We start from the raw sequence: 19,056 nt of genomic DNA on the forward strand, positions 1-19,056 counted from the left end.
GTAAATAATAGTAATATACATTGCTCAGTTTCAGAGCAGAAGTCGTTTATATCAATTCTGTAAAACTGACCCCTTTTAGCCCCGCCCCTCAGACCCCAGGGGGTCAGCCCGGTCATTTGTACAATTTCAAATTCCTACCCCAAGGTGATGCTACCAGTAAAATATGACAGATATCCATTGCTCGGTTTCAGAGAAGAAGTTGTTTATATCAATATAGCCAAATTGACGACATTCGGCCCCACTCCTCAGGCCCCTGGGGGGTCAGCCCCATCATTTGTACAATTTTAATCCCCACCCCATAATGATGCTACCAGGCAAATATGAGCGATAGCCATTGCTTGGTTTCAGAGAAGAAGTCGTTTATATCAATATAGCCAAATTGACCACATTCGGCCCCACCCCTCAGGCCCCTGGGGGGTCAGCCCCATCATTTGTACAATTTTGAATCTCCACCCAATAATGATGCTACCAGGCAAATATGAGCGATAGCCATTGCTTGGTTTCAGAGAAGAAGTCGTTTATATCAATATAGCCAGATTGACCACATTTGGCCCCGCCCCTCAGGCCCCTGGGGGGTCAACTCCATCATTTGTACAATTTTGAATCCCCACCCCATAGTGATGCTACCAGGCAAATATGAGTGGTAGCCATTGCTTGGTTTCAGAGAAGAAGTCGTTTATATCAATAACGCCGAATTGACCCCTTATGGCCCCTCCCCAGAGGCCCCCAGGGGGTCAGCCCCATCATTTGTACAATTCTGAGTCCCCTACCCATAGGAATGCTTCTGACCAAATTTGGTCAAATTCTGATGTGTGGTTATGAAGAAGTCAATTGTTGACGGACGGACGGACGACGGTATGGCATAAGCTCACCTTGGTCCTTCGGACCAGGTGAGCTAATAAATGCAGCGAGTTATTTGTATACACTGATGTCTCGAGCACTTCCTCGGTCAAGTGTCCAGGCCAGTGGTCGAGCATCTTTGATTGCCATTAATACACGTGTGCAGCTAGAATTTTAGGTTGTTTGGGAGTATGTGGCTTTAACTAAACCCCACTGACAGAACATCAGACTGTAAATATAACACTACTTGTTCAATTGACTGGTTACTTTAACCAATACAACTTTGAACATTTCAGGTCGCCTATTCCAACTTCGAAAATATAAAGGAAACCCGTTGTATAAAAATCTATTTTTATTAATACAACAAAAAAGGTCACATCAAAAGGTGCATATATTTACTGCTGCCAATCAAGTAGATATTGTTCTTTGTGCAGCATTCAACCGTACAATGTACATTACAACTTAGTCCTGACTGTGTATGTTTAGTCCTGACTGTGTGTGTGTTTAGTCCTGACCGTGTACGTGTTTAGTCCTGACTGTGTGTTTAGTCCTGACTGAGTGTGTTTAGTCCTGGCTGTGTATGTGTTTAGTCCTGACCGTGTATGTTTAGTCCTGACTGTGTGTGTTTAGTCCTGACTGTGTGTGTTTAGTCCTGACTGTGTATTTAGTCCTGACTGTGTACGTGTTAAGTCCTGACTGTGTGTGTTTAGTCCTGACTGTGTACGTGTTTAGTCCTGACCGTGTACGTGTTTAGACCTGACCGTGTACGTGTTTAGTCCTGACCGTGTACGTGTTTAGTCCTGACCGTGTACGTGTTTAGTCGTGACCGTGTACGTGTTTAGTCCTGACCGTGTACGTGTTTAGTTCTGACTGTACGTGTTTAGTCCTGACTGTATATGTTTAGTCCTGACTGTGTGTTTAGTCCTGGCCGTGTACGTGTTTAGTCCTGAATGTGTACGTGTTTAGTCCTGACTGTACGTGTTTAGTCCTGACCGTGTACGTGTTTAGTCCTGACTGTACGTGTTTAGTCCTGACTGTGTGTGTTTAGTCTTGACTGTGTACGTGTTTAGTCCTGACCGTGTACGTGTTTAGTCCTGACTGTGTATGTGTTTAGTCCTGACTGTACGTGTTTAGTCCTGACTGTGTATGTTTAGTCCTGACTGTGTGTGTTTAGTCCTGGCTGTGTATGTGTTTAGTCCTGACTGTACGTGTTTAGTCCTGAATGTGTACGTTTATTCCTGACTGTGTACGTTTAGTCCTGACTGTGTATGTTTAGTCCTGACTGTGTACGTGTTTAGTCCTGACTGTGTACGTGTTTAGTCCTGACTGTGTACGTGTTTAGTCCTGACTGTGTACGTGTTTAGTCCTGACTGTGTACGTGTTTAGTCCTGACTGTACGTGTTTAGTCCTGACTGTGTGTGTGTTTAGTCCTGACTGTCTTCGTGTTTAGTCCTTACAGAGTGTTTCTATTAATCAAATGAATTGTTGATGCGTCAGAGAGAGGTAAACCATCCATTGTCGGATGTCGTTTGTTTTTGCTGAAATGTAACAGATGTACATGTACTATTAGCCTGAGTGTCAAGGCCAGAGGAAACTCGGGCTAAGGTAATATGCGAGATCTCCTTCCTTTGTGTGCGAACTATCTTCTTCCAAATACATACTCTGGAGAGGTTACTTCACGACTAAACTGTTTGGACCTAATGGCACAAATATTGGCTGCAATAACTGACACGGACATATACATTTAGTCACTTAGGCAAGACACGTTCTGAGCGTACCGTATAAAATATCATTGTCATATCGACACATCAGAGGTAGAATCACTTAGGTAAGACACGCCCCAAGCGTACCGTGTAAAATTGTCATCTCCACACAACAGAGGTAGAGTCATTTAGGCAAGACACGCTCCGAGCGTACGGTGTAAAATATCATTGTCATCTCCTCACAATCTCATTGTCGTCTCCACACAATAGAGGTAGACAAGCTGGAGTATTATTATTGGTACCCATGATTTATCTAAGAATCCATCTCTGATGTCAAATTCGTATTTCCGTTAGGTCGGCTTGACATCTTTCCAACAACAAATCGTCCATGATACCAAGACCCTGTAACATGACAGGGGACTTTGTAGAAAAATGACCAATCGAAAAAAAGCCTCAAATTTCATTTAACTTCACCTGTAGTATGACTAACACTATACTTACTCTTTTCACACCTGCGTGGAGGAAATTTTCAGCAAATAGTTCAATCACTCTACCAAATGGTCCGATGCCTTGAATATCGATAACTCCGTGTTGCTTTAACTGTGTCCTGTAATACAAATTGTTGGACGGTCAATGTTGTGAACCAAGAGAAGGGAGGTAACTCTCATTGGATTGGAGGACTAAATGTTGATTTAGGTTGAGAATAGTAAAACCTCCATCCTTATGGAAATGTTTGAATTGTTTATTCTTTAAAGTTGATAGGAGGACCATGGTACCCGCATCTCTTATCTAGATATTTCATAAAATTCTGGCAAATCATTTTATGGTCATATACAGATGGTAAAAGAACGGTCCGAACCTGAATAAGCCTTTATATCGCTCCCTGTACTTATAAGTATTGCAGTGTGTCGTAGAATATCGTAGAGGAATTTTAATCAGATTGGTGTCAGCTTCAACCATTTGTAAAATTTTGAATCCCTAGCCCATAAGGATGCTACAAGTCAAATATGAGTGTTATCCATTGCTTAGTTTCAGAGAAGTCGTTTATATCAATTTAGGCAAATTGACCCTTTTTGGCCCTTCCCTCAGGCCCCCGTGGAGTCAGTCCCACCATGTGTACAATTTTGAATCCTCACCCCATAAAGATGCTACCAGTCAAATAAGAGCGATAAAAATCGACTGGGTTCAGAAGAGAAGACGTTTATATCAATTAAGCCAATTTGACCCCTTTAGGCCCAGCCCTCTGGCCCCTAGGAGGTCAGCCCTACCATTTGTACAATTTTTATTACCCACACAAAAATGATGCTACCAGTCAAAGTTTGTTCAATCCAGATCAGAGGTTATGAAAAAGAAGTCAACTGTTGACGGACAGATGGACGACGGCGCAAGACGCCACGGTATAGCATAACCTCACCTCGGACCAGATGAGCTAAACTCTACCATGCACTAATGACATTTGTTTGATGATATAACAAAAGCGGACACGTTAATTCGTTTATATCTAGACCTGCAAATGGCAACAGTTTTGGTTTATTTTGTTTAACGTCCTATTAACAGCCAGTGCCATTTAAGGCCGTGCCAGGTTTGGAGGTGGTGTATCTGAAGAGAAACCACCGGCCTACGGTCAGTACCGGGCAACTGTCCCACGTAGGTTTCGAACTCACAACCCACAGGTGGAGAGCCAGTGATAAAGTGTCGGGACACCTTAACCACTCGGCCACCGCGGCCCCCAATGGCGACGGTGGAAAAATATAACACAAACATGACACAATGAAGATATTTCAATTATTATAAATCCCCTGTTAGATTAGCTCGAGACCTCTGAATAGAGTAAGAATACTGTTGTCACTATAAAAAGTTAAACTGTGAGTTTTGGGTTTTATTATAAAGGTTTACATAACAAATACAAGGTCCTGATATGATTCATAACGAAAATATCTGATGAAGTGAAATTTAACTCGAGTAGCGAAATCAGGATTACCGTTTTAACCATTCTCCTAGTTAGATGCTCCTTCGAGGAACTTTCCTACAAACAAAGGAAAATTACTCATGAACCAAAGTAATTCAAACTAAAAAACTGTAATGTTATTTAATCTGTACCTCCATACATACTGAATACGAAAATTCCCAGAATGCCCCGTGAAAGAAAAATAGAAACTGTAAAATACCAAGTTCTGAACGGGAAAATGCCAATAGTCAAAATTCCCCAATCTAACGAAATGGATGAAATCTAGACGATTCCGATGTGAAATATAATGGAATACTTCTAGACACTACTCAATAAGAAAACTAAGTTAAAGTAAGGCCTGTCACCACGACAGTGACGTCCATGAAATATATCCACGTAGTTTCCAACAATTTAAAATTCTATACACTGAAAAGTTTCACCTTGATTTCGCCAAATTCGAAGACATTGTACACATCATACATATATGTATATGTACAAAGCAAACGATTGGATAACTCCCACCGACTCACTGCGCTGTGGAAAACGAAGTCACCCCATCGTCACTGACAAATCATCAAGGGGAAACTTGAAAAAACAAGTTAGCGAAGGAACCGATGAATAACAAAAACAACAACAAAGAGCAAAACAAACAAAATCAAACAGAAATTGAAATCCCGTATGGCTCGAAACTTTCCTTACCAACATCGAACGGTGCAGCGGTCAAGCAGTCTTTCTGCCAGGTAAAAATAATTCAAAACTAGAAACTACCGTTTTATAATGTATTTTGAATTGATTTACAAATTTAGAATTTAGATTGGATGAAAGAAAGGTGCATGTACTTATACACATTGCACTTTATACGTGTGTGGAGTTTCACTGGAATCGGACCACCAGTTTAGGAGTTGTCCGGACAAGAAACACCTGTTGGTAATGACCGGTTTCCATAGCAAGGCAACACAAATTTTGGATATAAAAAGCTGCATGCATATCTATACATGTTTCCTAATATTCCAGTACAGTTTTGTGAAAATCGGCCCACAAGTTTAGGAGAATCTATGGACAAGAAAATCGGCCCACAAGTTTAGGAGAATCTGTATGGACAAGAAAATCAGCCTATAGTGACCAGTAACAATGGCAACAAAATTTTGGAATCTGAACAGCTGTTTGCACATCCCCTATATTTGTTTGATGATTCATTGGAATCTTCCCACCAGTTTAGGAGGAGTGGTTCGGACTAAATAATTATCAGAAAACCTGTTCACAGTGACCAGTTTCCACAGCAACCAAAATTTCGAGGTGAAAAAAATGCATGAACATCTACACATGATCCTTTATATTTGTGTGAGGTTTCAGTGGAATCGGCTCACCACTTTAAGAGAGGCTGTTCATACAAACTGGAAGTTATGACTCTTATTGGAAAACCTATTTATAGTGACCAGTTCCATGTACTATAGCAACCATAATGTTGAGACAAAACAAAGTGGCATGCACATCTACACATGCCCCTTTATATTTGTGTCAAGTTTCATTGAAATCTTTCCATCAGTGTAGGAGGAGTGATTCGGTTTTTTCTTTTATGTAACACTGACATCCACTTGGTCTTTCTTTTATGTAACACTGACATCCCCCTTGGTCTCCCTTTTATGTAACACTGACATCCCCTTGGTCTTCCTTTATGTAACACTGACATCCCCTTGGTCTCCCTTTATGTAACACTGACATCCCCCTGGTCTCCCTTTTATGTAACACTGACATCCCCTTGGTCTCCCTTTTATGTAACACTGACATCCCCTTGGTCTTCCTTTTATGTAACACTGACATCCCCTTGGTCTCCCTTTATGTAACACTGACATCCTCTTGGTCTCCCTTTATGTAACACTGACATCCTCTTGGTCTCCCTTTATCTAACACTGACATCCCCTTGGTCTCCCTTTATGTAACACTGACATCCCCTTGGTCTTCCTTTATGTAACACTGACATCCCCTTGGTCTCCCTTTATGTAACACTAACATCCCTTTGGTCTTCCTTTATGTAACAATGACATCCCCTTGGTCTCCCTTTATGTAACACTGACATCCACTTGGTCTTCCTTTATGTAACACTGACATCCCCTTGGTCTTCCTTTATGTAACACTGACATCCCCTTGGTCTCCCTTTATGTAACACTGACATCCCCTTGGTCTTCCTTTTATCTAACACTGACATCCCCTTGGTCTTCCTTTATGTAACACTGACATGCCCTTGGTCTCCCTTTATGTAACACTGACATGCCCTTGGTCTTCCTTTATATAACACTGACATGCCCTTGGTCTCCCTTTATATAACACTGACATCCCCTTGGTCTCCCTTTATGTAACACTGACATCCCCTTGGTCTCCCTTTATGTAACACTGACATCCCCTTGGTCTCCCTTTATGTAACACTGACATCCCCTTGGTCTCCCTTTATATAACACTGACATCCCCTTGGTCTTCCTTTATGTAACACTGACATCCCCCTGGTCTCCCTTTATGTAACACTGACATCCCCCTGGTCTCCCTTTATGTAACACTGACATCCACTTGGTCTTCCTTTATGTAACACTGACATCCCCTTGGTCTCCCTTTATATAACACTGACATCCACTTGGTCTCCCTTTATGTAACACTGACATCTCCTTGGTCTCTGGTCTCCCTTTATGTAACAATGACATCCCCTTGGTCTCCCTTTGTATAACACTGACATCCACTTGGTCTTCCTTTATGTAACACTGACATCCCCTTGGTCTTCCTTTATCTAACACTGACATCCCCTTGGTCTCCTTTTATGTAACACTGACATCCCCTTGGTCTCCCTTTGTATAACACTGACATCCACTTGGTCTCCCTTTATCTAACACTGACATCCCCTTGGTCTCCCTTTATGTAACACTGACATCCCCTTGGTCTTCCTTTATCTAACACTGACATCCCCTTGGTCTCCTTTTATGTAACACTGACATCCCCTTGGTCTCCCTTTGTATAACACTGACATGCCCTTGGTCTCCCTTTATGTAACACTGACATCCACTTGGTCTTCCTTTATGTAACACTGACATCCCCTTGGTCTTCCTTTATCTAACACTGACATCCCCTTGGTCTTCCTTTATCTAACACTGACATCTCCTTGGTCTCCCTTTATGTTACACTGACATCCCCTTGGTCTTCCTTTATGTAACACTGACATCCCCTTGGTCTCCCTTTATGTAACACTGACATCCACTTGGTCTTCCTTTATGTAACACTGACATCCCCTTGGTCTTCCTTTATCTAACACTGACATCCCCTTGGTCTCCCTTTATGTTACACTAACATCCACTTGGTCTTCCTTTATGTTACACTGACATCCCCTTCGTATACATAGGTACCATGAAATTATTTAGAAGAAGTCGTAAATGTAAATTGTTTACGAACAGACGATAGACAAAGGCGATTAGAATCTAGGTCACTTGAAACTTTGTCTTGGTTGACCTCATTTAAAGCAAAAATTTGACACCAGACAGATAGACGCTACACATCATATGCTCACTTTAAGATTTCACTTTGTTTCCCCTGGAAACAATCCTCCTTGGGACACCCTCTGTTTACAATACCCTTACCATACCCCTCTACCTTAAGGGGAGCCACATCCTCTGTTTACATTACCCTTACCATACCCCTCTACCTTAATGGGAGCCACACCTCTGTTTACATTACCCTTACCATACCCCTCTACCTTAAGGGGAGCCACACCCTCTGTTTACATTACCTTTACCATACCCCTCTACCTTAAGGGGAGCCACACCCTCTGTTTACATTACCCTTACCATACCCCTCTACCTTAAGGGGAGCCACACCCTCTGTTTACATTACCCTTACCATACCCCTCTACCTTAAGGGGAGCCACACCTCTGTTTACATTACCCTTACCATACCCCTCTACCTTAATGGGACCCACATCCTCTGTTTACATAACATTGAGTACCCTTACCATACCCCTCTACCTTAATGGGAGCCACACCCTCTGTTTACATTACCTTTACCATACCCCTCTACCTTAATGGGAGCCACACCCTCTGTTTACATTACCCTTACCATACCCCTCTACCTTAATGGGAGCCACACCCTCTGTTTACATTATCCTTTACCATACCCCTCTACCTTAAGGGGAGCCACACCCTCTGCTTACATTACCCTTTACCATACCCCTCTACCTAAAGGGGAGCTACACCCTCTGTTTACATAACATTGAGTACCCTTACCATACCCCTCTACCTTAAGGGGAGCCACACCCTCTGTTTACATTACCCTTACCATACCCCTCTACCTTAAGGGGAGCCACATCCTCTGTTTACATAACATTGAGTACCCTTACCATACCCCTCTACCTTAAGGGGAGCCACATCCTCTGTTTACATAACATTGAGTACCCTTACCATACCCCTCTACCTTAATGGGACCCACACCCTCTGTTTACATAACATTGAGTACCCTTACCATACCCCTCTACCTTAAGGGGAGCCACACCCTCTGTTTACATTACCCTTACCATACCCCTCTACCTTAAGGGGACCCACACCTTCTGTTTACATAACATTGAGTACCCTTACCATACCCCTCTACCTTAAGAGGAGCCACATCCTCTGTTTACATAACATTGAGTACCCTTACCATACCCCTCTACCTTAAGGGGAGCCACACCCTCTGTCGAGTACCCTTACCATACCCCTCTACCTTAAGGGGAGCCACACCCTCTGTTTACATAACATTGAGTACCCTTACCATACCCCTCTACCTTAATGGGACCCACTCCCTCTGTTTACATAACATTGAGTACCCTTACCATACCCCTCTACCTTAAGGGACCCACCCCCTCTGTTTACATTACATTGAGTACCCTTACCATACCCCTCTACCTTAATGGGACCCACTCCCTCTGTTTACATAACATTGAGTACCCTTACCATACCCCTCTACCTTAAGGGACCCACCCCCTCTGTTTACATTACATTGAGTACCCTTACCATACCCCTCTACCTTAAGGGGAGCCACACCCTCTGTTTATATTACCCTTACCATGCCCCTCTACCTTAATGGGACCCACTCCCTCTGTTTACATAACATTGAGTACCCTTACCATACCCCTCTACCTTAATGGGAGCCATACCCTCTGTTTACATAACATTGAGTACCCTTACCATACCTCTCTACCTTAAGGGGACCCACACCCTCTGTTTACATTACCCTTACCATACCCCTCTACCTTAAGGGGAGCCACATCCTCTGTTTACATTACCCTTAACATACCTCTCTACCTTAATGGAAGCCACATCCTCTGTTTACATTACCCTTACCATACCCCTCTACCTTAAGGGGACCCACACCCTCTGTTTACATAACATTGAGTACCCTTACCATACCCCTCTACCTTAAGGGGACCCACACCCTCTGTTTACATAACATTGAGTACCCTTACCATACCCCTCTACCTTAAGGGGAGCCACACCCTCTTTTCACATAACATTGAGTACCCTTACCATACCCCTCTACCTTAAGGGGAGCTACATCCTCTGTTTACATTACCCTTAACATACCTCTCTACCTTAATGGGAGCCATACCCTCTGTTTACATAACATTGAGTACCCTTACCATACCTCTGTACCTTAAGGGGAGCCACACCCTCTGTTTACATAACATTGAGTACCCTTACCATACCCCTCTACCTTAATGGGAGCCACACCCTCTGTTTACATAACATTGAGTACCCTTACCATACCTCTCTACCTTAAGGGGAGCCACACCCTCTGTTTACATCACCCTTACCATACCCCTCTACCTTAGTGGGAGCCATACCCTCTGTTTACATAACATTGAGTACCCTTACCATACCTCTCTACCTTAAGGGGAGCCACACCCTCTGTTTACATCACCCTTACCATACCCCTCTACCTTAGTGGGAGCCATACCCTCTGTTTACATAACATTGAGTACCCTTACCATACCCCTCTACCTTAAGGGGAGCCACACCTCTGTTTACATTACCCTTACCATACCCCTCTACCTTAATGGGAGCCACACCCTCTGTTTACATTACCCTTACCATACCCCTCTACCTTAATGGGAGCCACACCCTCTGTTTACATTACCTTTACCATACCCCTCTACCTTAAGGGGAGCCACACCCTCTGTTTACATAACATTGAGTACCCTTACCATACCCCTCTACCTTAATGGGAGCCACACCCTCTGTTATCATAACATTGAGTACCCTTACCATACCCCTCTACCTTAAGGGGAGCCACACTCTCTGTTTACATTACCCTTACCATACCCCTCTACCTTAATGGGAGCCACACCCTCTGTTTACATAACATTGAGTACCCTTACCATACCCCTCTATCTTAAGGGGAGCCACACCCTCTGTTTACATTACCCTTACCATACCCCTCTACCTTAATGGGAGCCACACCCTCTTTTCACATAACAGTGAGTACCCTTACCATACCCCTCTACCTTAATGGGAGCCACACCCTCTGTTTACATTACCCTTACCATACCCCTCTACCTTAATGGGAGCCACACCCTCTTTTCACATAACAGTGAGTACCCTTACCATACCCCTCTACCTTAAGGGGAGCCACACCCTCTGTTTACATAACATTGAGTTCCTTTACATAACAGTCCTCCAGACACAATTTGATCAAAATCCTTTTATCCATTTCCTATTTTAGGCACCCCCTCTCCACCCAGCGGATCCACATCATCAGTTTATACAATATGAAATAAAACTCCTGACAAAATGTGATTAAAATCCACTTTGCTGTTATTGAATAACGATGATTTAATGTTTAAGTTCACTATGACAGATGTTGCTGCATCAGACATCATTTTACATTTACTTAAAATTGACAGATGAACTGATAATAAGCCATTGCATTAACTTGCCAGTTTCTCAGACTTCAAATCTTACCACTTCGGATTTTCTGGACAAGGCCTGAACTCGGACTCTTCCCACATATTTGCATATTTACACCAGGTGAGATTGCGACTTTTAAGATGAAGAGATCGTTTCTTGGAATTCAGCCAAGCCTTCTCCTCCAGGAGAAATTCCTTCACATTTAAAACACTTATCTGAAACAATAAAATGTCTTCTTTGGGCTAATTTTATACTTCAGGGTATTTGGGATACATGAATGTACATGATAATTAGTAAATCTGTATTGATTACTAACTAGGACTTGGACATAGACCAGTTTAAGGTTAGCAAAATGTCGAACTATGAATGCCCCAAGAAATGGAATATTATCAAAATTAACATCTTTGGTTAAAGAAAGAAGAGAAATACACCATTTGTGATTTTAACTCAAGTACTGTAAAATGTGTTAAAAAATACCATTGATTACTGTTCGTACCACATTAAATCTAATGCCAGTGCTTCCATACATGTATAACTGTTGGAGAAAGACATCACTTACCAAACAGAGGACAACATCACTTACCAGACGAAGGACAACATCACTTACCAGACAGAGGACAACATCACTTACCAGACAAAGGACAACATCACTTACCAGACAGGGATGACATCACTTACCAGACAGGGACGACAACACTTACCAGACACAGGACGACATCACTTACCAGACAGAGGACAACATCACTTACCAGACAAAGGATGACATCACTTACCAGACAGAGGACAACATCACTTACCAGACAGAGGACGACATCACTTACCAGACAAAGGACAACATCACTTACCAGACAGAGGACAACATCACTTACCAGACAGAGGACAACATCATTTACCAGACAGAGGATGACATCACTTACCATACAGAGGACGACATCACTTACCAGACAAAAGATGACATCACTTACCAGACAAAGGATGACATCACTTACCAGACAAAGGATGGCATCACTTACCAGACAGAGGACAACATCACTTACCAGACAAAGGATGACATCACTTACCAGACAAAGGACAACATCACTTACCAGACAGAGGACAACATCACTTACCAGACAGAGGACAACATCACTTACCAGACAAAGGATGACATCACTTACCAGACAGAGGACAACATCACTTACCAGACAAAGGATGACATCACTTACCAGACAAAGGACAACATCACTTACCAGACAAAGGACAACATCACTTACCAGACAAAGGATGACATCACTTACCAGACAGGGACGACATCACTTACCAGACGAAGGACAACATCACTTACCAGACAGGGACGACATCACTTACCAGACGAAGGACAGCTGGTACGACATTATGACATGTTGCTATCCTCCTTCTGTAGTTAATTCCGCTGTCCTTGTCTAAGTAAAATCAGTCATTTGGATAATTCATGAAAAACAAAACAACATGTTCATTCAAACAGTTTAACGTGAATGTAACCATATTGTATTGGTATGTTATTCATATAAGAGTAGCTGTAGTTTGAATAGAAACAGAACAGACACAAAATTCAAAGAGTAAAACTCTAATATTGAAGTCAATAAAAAAGATCAATGTCCTTAAATTTCAAATTCCAGTTGAGCATGTGCACACATTCTCTAGATTACAAAATAAACTGCTTCATGTAATTCCTAGAGTTCCTTTGATTTTTATAATCCTACAAAAGTACTAGAGGAGCAAGCTGGCAAATCTCTGCAAAATACCACACTAATAAAACTGGAGTGTGAACACAAAAGCTTAAGAGAGAAACACAAGAATTAGTCTTACTGAATCATTACTTACCAATTCTTTGCTCGATAGTAACAATTTTCTGAACATATTTCTCTTTGTCATTTGGATACTGAAAAATATTAAATATGATAAGATGATAAGATGATCCACAGATCACTGATCCAGTGGGTATCAGTTTAACACTGTTACAGCTGGGACGTACAAAACTCATGGTTGAGGTTATTAATGCATCACGTTTCATTTCTTCCCCGTAGCTTTATAGATAAAATCCCTAGTTATGGAAGATTTCTTTACAAGGCTTTAGAAAGCATTATTTTTTCAAATTGATGAAAGGAGGAATATCTTCTGGTACCACATTTTTCCAGACACAGACTATTTGAAAACTATATTTAAGTTGAAAATAACATAGTTTTAATTTGCTAATAAAATATATATTTCTGTTGAATTTTTAACAGAAATGAAAAAAAGTCTCTTAATTATTAAATGTATGGTTTTGGCTCAACCCCAAACAGTGGCAAACCTCAGTCTGCATTTGTCACAGACAAATATGAATATAGATTATTACCATGCTGAAACTGTGATAAAGAAATATTGGTATATATTTGAAGTATTTAATTTGAACAAAAAAGAGTGTGTTTCACAGAAGTTCAGACAACATTGCAGAAATCATAAGTAGATAAACAAATCAAATATCTTACAAGATTTTATCATGAATCAATATCAAGTAATTCATTACTGTTCTAGGAAATGTTTGATCTGTCGACCAGGATGCTTTAAACATGCATGCACATTTTTTTTAATATTTACTTTTAACAAATGCAAATATATTGAAATCTAAAAATGAAATGAACATTTCATTAGATCTAAAATATTAATGTTATATAAGTCCATAGGGAAAAGTGAACTAATTTTTGTTAGTGTCTATGTGTTTGTTCTCTTATTTTGATTTCTTTTCCACATTGTATGCGGGCATTCAATCCTGCTGTATATTTACATGAACATCTACAGTATATTAAGGACTAGTGCAAGTCTACCTGGACGTGCCATCAGTCACGTGTGGTATGCTGTAACACCCTTTTAACAGCAATATATGGTAGGTTGCCATGGTTGCATGCTAGCATAATTTAATAAAACTGTATAAGTATGTTTGTAAGTAATTAGCAGGCATAAATTACACTGGATAGATCTGTTGACAACTGACCGGTCTGTTCACACAAAACAATAAACACAAGATCGGTGTCACCTTTGTAAAATGAGTGTTCACGACAAACTCGAGTGGATATTTGAATGTGTGGATAACATCAACAGACACCACCATATTTCAGCCACCCTCCGTCCTGCAGAGCTGGTCACACGTGTCAAGAAGCAGCCGAAAAAGTTACATAAGCTAATAACGTCATACTTTTTGTACTCTCTATCGACACAAATTGAAGAGCTCCGCACCGTAACCAACTGTAACAGGGTCGACAACTCTTACTGTATTGGCGATATTATTGTGACGATATCAATGAACAGAGTTAATATATGTTGTGAGAATGTTACCTGTCTTTGTCATATAACGGTTATTATCTCTCAAAAAATATTCTCCTAACTTGTGTGATAATGTCTGTCTGTGATATGTATTTATCTGTGAATCTGTGCGTAATTTTCCTTTGATAATCTTTGTAGGCCTGTCTTACATGCTGTGATTATTCATATATTTGTTAATTCTTCAATCTTAATGTATACGTTTGTTTTAAAAACAACTATAGATGATAATTAAAATTATACTTTTTTGATTTGATTTGATTTGATTTGCGAGTCAAGCAGTTTATATATTTGACGAAGTTAGTAAAGTTCCTGATGGCCCACATAATTACTGACACTTTTTAGCTCTCTGGACGTAGTCCAGGAGAGCTTACGCAGTCATTCTCATGTTTTTGCCGGAAGTAGAATTATTAAAATTTTGTGGACAGAGGATATCAGAAACAGTGGGACTGTCAGAATGGATTTCAAGACACATGATTGGGGTCGACACGAACTAGATTTGACAAGAAATTTGAGTTGTTAAATGTTTTCATTTTCGAGTAATCGTCAATTTACGGTGTCATTTTGGACATACTCGGTGTCACAGGGACATGCCGAACGTTATTCTGAGGAGTTATAAGGCAAAGTTCCTATATCAACCAACTGTAATGTGTATATAGTAATGTGCTGCAACACACGTATCCCTGTGCCGCTGCAAAATTTGCTGCTATGCGTGTTACTTTATACACATTATGTCGTCTGCTACAGTGTATAGGGTGTCTCGCGAAGTATACGTATACGTCCCTGGCAAACACTGATATGAAACATTACTATGTATTCTTAGTAGTTCCAATTGTTTATCTTCTCTCATAATATTAACTTAATTTCTTGAAAGCATGGGAATGGAGCCCTATCTCCAGAGCTATTACTTAGTAATGAAATATGTCCTGTTACCCAGTGTATAGCTTTAAATCACTAATAACTGTTGACAAATGTGTTTTGGGTATAAAATATACCATGTGTAAATATGGTAGATATCAGAAATCGGAGAGAATATAGGTTTCTAATTGATTATAGTCATATGCATATGTATTGATGATTTGTATTATGTAGTGATAATATGCAAGCTGAAGCATGTTGCATTGATACTATATTGATGACCAATTTGACCTGTGACCTTTGATGACTTATAAATGTATATGATTTCTCCAGTCATATACATCGTAAAACGGTGAAAATATTATGAGATGAAACAGGAAACAATTCTCTATAAGAGTACAAGATTTCATTTGAAACGATCAATACATAAAATCAAGAAAATTCATTGAAAAAGTTGAAAATACAAAGAATATATAGTACGTCCAGAGAGCTACGAGGCCCTTGGCCTCTTGTTGTTATTTCAATGTGTATGACGGATTATCGTTTAAGATCACGTGGACATTAATTATCTAAACATGAAGGTTTAAATCGTTGGATAAAGGTGGGTCTAAAATACAAATGTGTATTGATTCCATGTGTGTGATTATTTAGCCTTTGATCCTACGATCAGTGTATATACCTGTTAACCAAATTACGTCACAATCTGACGCGGCCCGGAATATGTATTCATTAATAACTCAGATGGTCACGTGTGCTGCATTGTGACATATACCGTCGCCAGGGACCCGTGACGTTGGAACAATACTGCCAGTAGAGATAGACTTATACACTTGGCGAGTTACGCTGAGGGGGTTGGATTAATCTATTATACTCTGTGTGAATTCTCCACTGTTAATCTGCGCACGGACTTGGTTAGCAACGCCAACACGACCCAAATCTCGGGGCCTGAACAACAGAGAAAGGATCGAACCAAAGTTATCCAAGACATCGGCTGTAGCCGACAATGGCGGCTTCGGAACAAGGTGTACCAGGAGCGTTTCCACATTTACAACGCTTTAACCCAAACCCTAAAACACTGAGCTGGGAAAGATTGGAGAATAAACGGTTGAACAAACTCGGGCTTGGAGCAAAGCGATATTCCCGACATTTTCAGAGATTTCAGCGGGAACCGTCCAGTATGTCCGAGAAAAACTTTTCCGAAGTTCAGATTGTGCACAAGAAGGACGCTAATGGTGTGATGTCCCAGTACCTGCTGATTGGCGGAGAACTGAAGAAGATGAACTCTATTGCCCCGTTCTATACGGAGGAAAAGCCAACGTGTGGGTTCTTCTTTAGTCGAATTACCGATAACAAAAAGAAGAAGTTCGGAATCCCTCCCAGCGACCTTGTGAAATGGAGATCTCTCAGCCAGTAATCTTTGGGAGGGTGTTGCGGAAAGTGTCAAGAACGATCAGTGGATGGGATAATGATTATGCCGTTTTATAAGTACAACATAGGGAACTTTATATTACTACATTGATTTCTGTCATTTTCTGACAGAACTTGTACCTGGAACATTCTTTCATGAACACCAGTTGTGTCTCTAGACTGTTACTTCTATGGATAACTGTCCACGTCAGATTGTCGTGGACACGGATGACCGGATGTTAGAACAGTCAAGCTGTCATCATTGACCAGAAACGTCCGGTCCTGGGTTTAAACTGTTGGGTACCAAATCAGTATTCATATGTAATTGGTTGCTCATTTTACTATTTAGTATTATATATCTCTTTCCATAATGTTTGTTTACGTAATTTTATATTTTCAACAATATATAGATTTTGCATGTTATGTTTTATACATTTAAAAATATCCATATTTTTATTAGTGTTAATTTATGAGCTGTAATTCGCACCGTTTACCCATGTTGCCTTTGTTATTGTGTTATTTAAAGTCTAGCTTTTAATTCCTTTCTGACAGAACTGCTTAGTTTTGATAAGCCTATTTCTGTGTCGTGGTCGCCAGATCTCTATTGGCAGCGGGCGAGAATCGCCCGATACATGAACACCCTGTGTAATTATTCACCCGGATAGTTGCCATATCTGTACTGTGAAATGCCTGTGTGTACCGATTCTCTACATGCCTTTCTATCTGGCTGGATGCAATAAATTGTATTTGCATTTAAAGTTGTGTATTGATTTTATAAGAATGAATTTGTTAAAGTGTGTCCGACACATTAATACGTGTTTTCACCGCTGAGACGTTAATCAAACTCTTCACGTCTATACACGAGTTGTGTGGATTGGAGTTCACTCCAGTATGGTTTACATTCTTTGGAAGATGTCCATGTACATATTTAGATATGATACACAAGTATATATCCGAGTTAAGCTTACACTGTACATGTATAATATGGGGTATATGTACACGTAACCACTGCACACTATACATATAGATTATCTAGGGACATGACTACGTAGCTCGGCTCACAATACTCTCCTGACGTATACATTATCTAGGGACATGACTACGTAACCCGCCCCACAATACCCTCCTGACGTATACATTATCTAAGGACATGACTACGTAACCCGCCCCACAATACCCTCCTGACGTATAGATTATCTAGGGACATGACTACGTAGCCCGCCCCACAATACCCTCCTGACGTATACATTATCTAGGGACATGACTACGTAGCCCGCCTCACAATACCCTCCTGACGTATACATTATCTAGGGACATGACTACGTAGCCCGCCCCACAATACCCTCCTGACGTATAGATTATCTAGGGACATGACTACGTAGCCCGCTCCACAATACCCTCCTGACGTATACATTATCTAGGGACATGACTACGCAGCCCGCCCCACAATACCCTCCTGACGTATACATTATCTAGGGACATGACTACGTAGCCCGCCCCACAATACCCTCCTGACGTATACATTATCTAGGGACATGACTACGTAGCCCGCCCCACAATACCCTCCTGACATATACATTATCTAGGGACATGACTACGTAGCCCGCCCCACAATACCCTCCTGACGTATACATTATCTAGGGACATGACTATGTAGCCCGCCCCACAATACCCTCCTGACGTATACATTATCTAGGGACATGACTACGTAGCCCGCCTCACAATACCCTCCTGACGTATACATTATCTAGTGACATGACTACGTAGCCCGCCCCACAATACCCTCCTGACGTATACATTATCTAGGGACATGACTACGTAGCTCGCCCCACAATACCCTCCTGACGTATACATTATCTAGGGACATGACTACGTAGCCCGCCCCACAATACCCTCCTGACGTATACATTATCTAGGGACATGACTACGTAGCCCGCCCCACAATACCCTCCTGACGTATACATTATCTAGGGACATGACTACGTAGCCCGCCTCACAATACCCTCCTGACGTATACATTATCTAGGGACATGACTACGTAGCCCGCCCCACAATACCCTCCTGACGT

The 19,056-nt window shown here is 41.2% G+C and overlaps 1 protein-coding gene and 1 long non-coding RNA gene across 3 annotated transcripts; both read right to left on the reverse strand.

Annotated features, from left to right (window-relative positions):
• Positions 1–1,179: 1,179 nt before the first annotated feature.
• Positions 1,180–14,635, reverse strand: LOC117328297 (PRELI domain-containing protein 2-like). 2 transcript variants are annotated; one of them, XR_004532967.1, is made up of 7 exons: positions 14,440–14,635; positions 13,248–13,305; positions 12,753–12,826; positions 11,460–11,620; positions 3,045–3,150; positions 1,597–2,945; positions 1,180–1,372 (listed from the first exon to the last, which is right to left on the reverse strand). XR_004532967.1 is itself a non-coding variant. In XM_033885823.1 (6 exons), the coding sequence occupies exons 1-6, from the start codon at positions 14,512–14,514 to the stop codon at positions 2,877–2,879; spliced, it is 543 nt and encodes a 180-aa protein (XP_033741714.1). In that variant the 5' UTR covers positions 14,515–14,635; the 3' UTR covers positions 1,180–2,876. The 2 variants fall into 2 exon arrangements, 1 of the variants encoding a protein (XP_033741714.1); XM_033885823.1 differs by having other exon boundaries at positions 1,180–2,945.
• LOC117328298 lies at positions 8,236–9,177 on the reverse strand. The gene is made up of 3 exons (XR_004532968.1): positions 8,745–9,177; positions 8,474–8,525; positions 8,236–8,257 (listed from the first exon to the last, which is right to left on the reverse strand). It is a non-coding gene; the product is annotated as an uncharacterized LOC117328298 (long non-coding RNA).
• Positions 14,636–19,056: the final 4,421 nt, after the last annotated feature.

This window comes from Pecten maximus, chromosome 5 (assembly GCF_902652985.1).
Source record: "Pecten maximus chromosome 5, xPecMax1.1, whole genome shotgun sequence".
Lineage (NCBI taxonomy): Eukaryota > Metazoa > Mollusca > Bivalvia > Pectinida > Pectinidae > Pecten > Pecten maximus.

What these genes read in the sequence shown, in the direction of transcription:
- LOC117328297 (XM_033885823.1), bottom strand. Translation starts at nt 14,514, where the DNA reads ATGGTGGTGTCTGTTGATGTTATCCACACATTCAAATATCCACTCGAG. An exon ending in TGAACACTCATTTTACAAAG is followed by an intron (nt 13,306 to 14,439) that starts GTGACACCGATC and finishes AATATTTTTCAG; the next exon opens with TATCCAAATGACAAAGAGAA. An exon ending in TGTCCAGAAAATCCGAAGTG is followed by an intron (nt 3,151 to 11,459) that starts GTAAGATTTGAA and finishes TTTGTATTACAG; the next exon opens with GACACAGTTAAAGCAACACG.